The 6,930-nt window shown below is 50.4% G+C and overlaps 1 protein-coding gene across 3 annotated transcripts; it reads right to left on the bottom strand.

Annotated features, from left to right (window-relative positions):
* Positions 1-344: 344 nt before the first annotated feature.
* On the bottom strand, positions 345-5,703 carry RPL38 (ribosomal protein L38). Of its 3 annotated transcripts, none has more exons than XM_017535618.2 (5): positions 5,598-5,703; positions 5,384-5,424; positions 5,153-5,213; positions 919-1,041; positions 345-421 (listed from the first exon to the last, which is right to left on the bottom strand). In XM_017535618.2, exons 2-5 carry the CDS (start codon positions 5,384-5,386, stop codon positions 396-398), a joined length of 213 nt encoding a protein of 70 aa, XP_017391107.1. In that variant the 5' UTR covers positions 5,387-5,424; positions 5,598-5,703; the 3' UTR covers positions 345-395. The 3 variants fall into 3 exon arrangements, with proteins under 3 accessions (XP_017391107.1, XP_017391108.1, XP_017391109.1); XM_017535619.2 differs by having other exon boundaries at positions 5,573-5,677; XM_017535620.2 differs by having other exon boundaries at positions 5,553-5,655.
* Between the last annotated feature and the right edge of the window lie 1,227 nt (positions 5,704-6,930).

Here is a 6,930-nt window from a genome sequence, read left to right as displayed (position 1 = left end):
CCGAGGCAGGCAGTGAAACCCCAGGAGTTCAAGACCAGCCTGGCCAACATGGCAAAACCCCATCTCTACTAAAAATACAAGAATCAGCCTCTCGTGGCGACCTGTGCCTGTAATCCCGGCTACTCGAGAATTGCTTGGACCCAGGAGGGAGAGGCTGTAGTGGACAGAGACTGTACCACCGCACTCCAGCCTGGGTGACAAAGTAAGGCTGTCTCAAAAACAAACAAACAAACAAAACAGATGAGAGACGCAGGGAGGCGTTAATAGCACCCATGTCCTGTTCCCACCAGAAGCCATTACCAGGTAGCATTTTTTCCTTCCCCATCCTCAAAGACAAAAGACACTTAGGATTTTTAGTATTTATTAACATACAGGTCAAATCAGTGTGTTTTGGTTCATTTCAGTTCCTTCACTGCCAAACCTGGAGGGAAAGAGACAAAGGTAAGCCATCTAGAAGACACCCATCCAGAAGACACCCATCCAGAAGACACCCATCCGGAAGACACCTGAGTTGTTGCTGCCTGTCTAGACTCTGTACTTAAGCTAAAGAGAGCACACAAGGTTCAGAAATCAGATCCACCAGGGAGGTTTCCGTTAAAATATTAAAGACTTGGTCTCTCATATTCAATCAGTTCTCCTGTACAAAACAGGGATTATCAGTACCAGCATCAACCTTAATGGGTTGTGAACAGGACTAAATGACCTCTAACCTCTCCTCTGGCTAAGGCAAGCGTTTCTGGTACTGTATATAATCTGAGAATCACAACTATTCCTCACACTCCCAACAGCAAGAGCAGAATCTTAGACCATAAAGTGGGCTCTGAAATCTGGGAGGGATTCAAAACAAGATACAAGATGGCCACACACAGCAGCCTTCCAACCCCCTCACACCCCAAAAGAGACTTCAGGCTCACTCACCAGGCGGCAGGGACTGCTTCAGTTTCTCTGCCTTCTCCTTGTCAGTGATGACCAGGGTGTAAAGGTATCTGCTGCATCGAACTTTAAACTTCACATTGTCCTTATTTTTCTTGATCTTGACAGCTACCAGAGACAGAATCAGGAATTAAACTGTATCACAGAAAACAGACGTTACACAGTCTATGTGCTTTTACACTCAAGCAGTCAGCAGTGCTCAACTGACAATCAGCACCCACCTCCAGTACCAACCCCTCTGCTGAAACAGAAAACCCTATTACCTGTTCATCCAGCTTCGAACTTTTATTTGGTACACTGAATACAACACTGCAGAACGTCCTCTATCAACCTTGCTATCTTTCCTCGAAGGGATGGAAGCAGTCATAGAGTAAGGAGACACTGTGTGCTGGGCTGAGCGCTTTTCAGCCCTCCACTCCTGGAAAGCCACCATGTGAGATGACATTGGGCCAGTCGCTCTTCAGGACGCCTCGGCCACTGCACACAGCACGCACCAAGGCTCTTCCCCAAATTTACGTGAAATCTGTTTTCTGGGTTATTTCATGTTGCCAAATTCTATCTCAGGATCACAGCTCAGACAAGAAGAGGCTCTAAAGTGCACCTCAAATTCAACTGTGTGGGGTTTGAAGCTGTGCACCAGTCTGCTTATGTACACGTGTGAATGCATTTCCATCTGGCTGCTGTTAAAACACTTCGGGACTAGTCTACCCACTTCATGTACTCGCCGAATGCCTTCTTCCAACCACTTTAAAAACTGCCCAGACACTCCCAGGAATTCATCGTTATAAAAGCAATGATGTGCCAATCACGAAGCAGGTGGCTGAGGGCTGAACACGGGCCCTAACGCGTCAGTGCAAGCACCCGCCAGGCGATCATGTACTCACAGACCCCCAATTACACTGTGCCAGTAACACCTACAGGAACGGGACACATCACAGGAAGCAGGGGCACTGTGACGTGGAGCCTGCCCAACGTACTGGCTGCCTGGGCTCCTTCTTAGATAGTCATCCAGACCAATGTCAGTACTGTAACATTGCCCCCAACAGCTGAACTAAGCTGACTATTTGCAAAGACATACGGAGCTTTTAAAAAAATGTTTAATAAGCCAGGCAAGGTGGCTCACACCATCCCAACACTTTGGGAGGCTGAGGCGGGCAGATCACCTGAGGTCAGGGGTTCGAGACCAGCCTGGGCAAATGTTGAAACCCCATCTCTGCTAAAAATACAAAAATTAGTTGGCTATGGTGGCAGGCATCTGTAATCCCAGCTACTTGGGACACAGAGGCAGGAGAATCGCTTGAACTCAGGAGGCGGAAGCTGCAGTGAGCCAAGATCCTGCCATTGCACTCCGGCCTGGGTGACAAGAGCAAAACTCGATCTCAAAAAAAAGTTTATTCAACAATGCCTCATGTGCAGCAATTCCATTTCTAGGTATACACACCAAAGAACCAAAAGCAACCACAGAAGAAATATTTGCGCACCCATGTTCAAAGCATTATTCACAATAGCTAAAATGCAGAGACAACCCAATGTCCATCAATAGATGAATGAAACAGTACGTGGCCTCCCCACCAATGGAAAACTGGGTCTTCAAAAGAAAATTCCGGTCTGGGTGTGGTGGTTCATGGGTGTAATCTCAGCATTCTGGGAGACCAAGGTGGGAGGACTGCTTGAGGCCAGGAGCTAGAGACCAGCCTGGCCAATACAGTGAGATCCCATCTCTAAAAAAACAATACACCAAATTAGCCAGGCGTGATGGTGCACGCCTGTAGGCCCAGACTCTGGAGACTAAGGCGGGAGGATCACTTGCACCCAGGAGATTGAGGACGTAGTGAACCGTGAGCACACCACTGCACTCCAGCCTGGGCAGGAGTGAGACCCTGTTTAAAAGGAGGAAGTTCTGACACATCTTGAGGACATCTGAAGAGAAAGAAGCCAGTCACAAAACATCAAATACTCAACAGCAGATGCTACTTGTATGGGGTATCCAAAACAGTCACGTTCAGAGACAAATTGGAAGGTGGTTGCCAGGGAGGAAGAATGGGGAGCTGGTGTTTAATGGAGGAGTTTCTGTTTGGGAAGATAAAGTTCTGGAGTTTGGTGGTGGCGATGGCAGCTGCCCAACCAAGTGAATTTACTAAATGCCACTCAACTGTACACTTACAATGGTTAAGACAGTACTTTTTTGTTTTTTGAGACAGGGTCTTGCTTTGTTGCCCAGCCTGGAGTGCAGTAGTAGCATAACCACGGCTCACTCAAGCCTAGCGTAAATGGTGATTTCTGTGGTATGCCTACATAAACACCTCACTTTATCCCCAAGAGTTTGTGACCTCTACCCTCAAAGCCACATCATCTAAAACCCAGGTCTCCAAACAATTTTTGACAGTCTTGCTCTGTCGCCCAGGCTGGACTGTGGCAGTGCGATCTTGGCTCACTGCAACCTCTGCCTTTCAGGTTCAACTGATTCTCCCACCTCAGCCTCCTGAGTAGCTGGGACCACAGGAGCGCGCCACCATGCCCGGCTTTTTTATATTTAGTAGAAACGGGGCTTTCCATGTCACCCAGGTTGGTCTCGAACTCCTCGGTTCAAATGATCTTCCCAGCTTTGGCCTCCCAAAGTGCTAGAATTATAGGCATGATTCCACCACCCTTATAGGCCCGGACCACCACCTTTTTAAATACTAGCAAAACATGGCGTCACGTTGAACTTGCTGAGAAGGGTAAGCTACCTACTGGTAAGAGCTGGGCTTGGAACTAGGCAGTGACCCCACATGGTCTGAAGTGAAACTGACCTGATAACCTCCTCTCTTTATACAAAACATCAGCAAACTGACATTATTCCTACCAGATGCTATTTATTGCCACATGCGGTCACCACCTCAAAGGTGAGAGCCTGTTCTGGGTAATGCGGACACACATGTGACCCCCATCTCTGTCTCCCCTCACTCACTGAAAGGCTCTCTCCATACACCATCATTTAGCACCACCACTGTCACAGAGCATTAGAGATGGCTGGGGTCTCAGTGCACCTTAACATGCTCGTCTCATGTAATCCCACTTCCATGCATGACCTAAGTCTCTCATGCAGCTGAAAAACGACTCTAGGTGAAACAACATAAATCAAGACCCATCTTGTATCAAACACAAGCCCGCAAATCTCCTTCAAGTACCACAAAGGAGTAACGCAAATACCTCTCATGCTAGGCGTAAAAAATTAGGTAAGTGGGCAGCAGAGGTTGGCACCTATTCATCAAAAAAACCTGTTTAAGGTTTTTCATTCACCTTTCCTCTCTATGTACAAGCTGGGAGACAGACCTATGACGGTCCAACTTAAACTTTGCGACTTTGCAATGGTGGGAACACAATATGCATTCAGTAGAAACCCTGCTTCAAATTTTGATCTTGGCCAGGAGCAGCGGCTCACGCCTGTAATCCCAGCACTTTGGGAGGCTAAGGCAGTGGATCACCTGAGTCAGGAGTTTGAGACCAGCCTGGCCAACATGGCGAAATCCCACCTCTACTAAAAACACAAAAATGAGGCAGGTGTGGGGGCGCACGTCCGTAATACCAGCTACTCTGAGGCAGGAGAATCGCTTGAACCTTGGAGGGGGCGGCTGCAGTGAGCCAAGATCCTGCCACTGCATCCAGCCTGGGCAACAGAGCTAGACTCTGTCTCAAGAAGAAAAAAAAAAAAAAAGTCTTTGCTCTATTTCTGAGCGAGGGCTATACGGTATGATACCTTCCGACACCAAGCAGCAACCACAGGATCACGAGGTAAACGACTACACCGCACCGCGTGCTGTGTTCGGTGCATTACATGCAAATATCCAGCTCTTTATTACCAAACGGGTTTTGTGTTAAGATTTTGCACAACTGCAGAGAACCTACAGTCAATGTTTATAAGACGTGTGCTTTGAGACTTCTGCGCAGTGAAGATTCCGTTCCGAGAATTTACTGTATTATACAAAAGAAAACCGAACTCAGGGCAGCCTCTGCGATGCTCGCGATTAGCTAAACACGGCCCTAAGAAGCTCCAGGGCCTCGCGTACCCCGAACAAGTCTTTCTCATGGGAAATACGATGAAACCACTGCTCCGAGAGGGCCAGGCGCACGCCCGGACGGCCTAACCCGCCTCCTGCCTGGCATTCCAGGGAAGACGCTCCCGGAGCGGGGCCAGGGCAGGCAGAGCTCACCTTGAACCTTCAGAACATTCACTTACATTTGGCGTCTTTTCGTCGGGCTGTGAGCAGAAAATCCTTGATTTCCTCAATTTTCCGAGGCTGCAACACAAAGGAAGCGGGTAAACAGACTGCAAAGACTCACGTTTTCCGGTGACGGTCCAGTCCGCCAGCTCCTCCCGGCCTCCGGAGATCCCTGGGAGGCTCCCTCGCCCTCGCCCGGGGCCCCACGAGCCCACCCCGGGAAGGCGCCAGACAGGGGCCGTACTCACCATGGTGACGAGACGCGCTGGGAGCCGGCGCGCACCGGGACCTGCGGGAAACAATCCTCGGAGTTAACAAGGCACGGGGGCGGGCAGCGAGCCCCGCTTTCCCGCCCTCCCCCCAAAATATCGGCCCCATCGCACTCCCTTTCTCCTCCCCGACACCCTCCACGCGGACCTGGGGTCCCCAGATTTCACCTGGCTGTGGATTGCCCCAGATTACCTTCTCACCCGTGTACCACCCTACAAACGCTCGCAGCGAGCCACAGCCGGGGAAGAGGACGAAAAAGAACGAGACTTCCGTTTCCGGGCACTAAAACCCTCCTTCACAACGGAGGAAACTGGATACGGTGCCTGCCGAGGGTCAAGAAACATTTAGGCGTTCGTCCTTCCAATGTCAGCAGCCCTGCCCCCTTGTGGTTGAGGTCAACAATGCAGCTCCAAGAATGGAATGGAGCGTCCTGGCTGCCGCCCTCCCTCCGCCTCTCTCCTCCCCCTCCTCGCCCACCTCCTCTCCTCCCTATCCCTTCCTCCCACGACCCCCCGCTCTTCCCCATTCACCCATTACTGTCTTCCCCCGCAGCCTCCCAAACCCCAGCCTGGCTTCGCTAGATTTTAGCTCAGATTCAGTTTGAAGAGCTAACGCTTATTCTCCACGGCTTTCATTGGACCTGTGCGCGTGGCATCTACGCAGAGAATTCGTCGTTGAATGGCAGGGACCCTCGTGTGCACCTTGTAGAACCTCTTGCTCTGGCGCCTCACGTTTTCTTCCTGTCTCCTTTTAGGGAACCGAACCTGTCATGACCAGGGCCCTGGGCTCTTCTTTCCATAAAAGGGAGCGTTTCTGCCTGCTGCTTCCAATTTCTTTAGGAATTGATGTACAATAAAAGTAAGTTAAGGCTGGACTCAGTGGCTCACGCCTGTAATCCCAGCACTGGGGGAGGCCGATGTCTGCGGATTGCTTGAGGCCAGGAGTTCGAGACCAGCCTGGGCAACATAGTAACAGCCCCCCACCCCCCCGCCGCCGCCACCACCACCACCACCACCACCGCCACCCAATCTCTAGCAAAAAAAAAAAAGCTTCCAACAGCTGTCGCAGAGCAGCCCCTGGCTAAATGTCTCACTCCTAGGGCTGATGGTGCAGCAGCAGGAGTGGCTTCTGCCCTTGCCGGGTCTCACCACCGCCCCAGAGGGGAGAGGTGGACTCAGGACTCGAACCGCTGCTGGGCAGATTCCCCAGCCCAGGCTCCTGCCACTTCCTGGGGAGGCTTGGGCAGCTTGGGGAGGGCAGCGCTCCTTTCTCCCCCATAACATCCTTTAGGTTAGGCTCTGAGCAACCTGTGGTTATGGATTTTATTTTTATCCTCCACTTTTATTTTATTTCCAACCTCTCTACAAATGTCTACATTTTATTATATTTGTTTTCCCCAAATTTAATAACCACACGGCAGAATGTAATTGCTTCGTGCTTATTATTAGAGAGCAGCCCTCCTGAAGAGAAAGAGCACTTTGCCACGAGCTTTACTTACAACTTATTTAACTTCCTTTCTTCCTCC

This window comes from Cebus imitator, unplaced genomic scaffold (genome assembly GCF_001604975.1).
Source record: "Cebus imitator isolate Cc_AM_T3 unplaced genomic scaffold, Cebus_imitator-1.0 Scaffold93, whole genome shotgun sequence".
NCBI lineage: Eukaryota > Metazoa > Chordata > Mammalia > Primates > Cebidae > Cebus > Cebus imitator.
This window is presented reverse-complemented; position numbering and strand designations above follow the sequence as displayed.

Coding starts and splice junctions, on each gene's coding strand:
- RPL38 (XM_017535618.2), bottom strand. Junction 1,042..5,152: donor CCGACGAAAAGACGCCAAAT/GTAAGTGAATGT, acceptor TGTCTCTGGTAG/CTGTCAAGATCAAGAAAAAT. Junction 422..918: donor GAAGCAGTCCCTGCCGCCTG/GTGAGTGAGCCT, acceptor CTTTCCCTCCAG/GTTTGGCAGTGAAGGAACTG.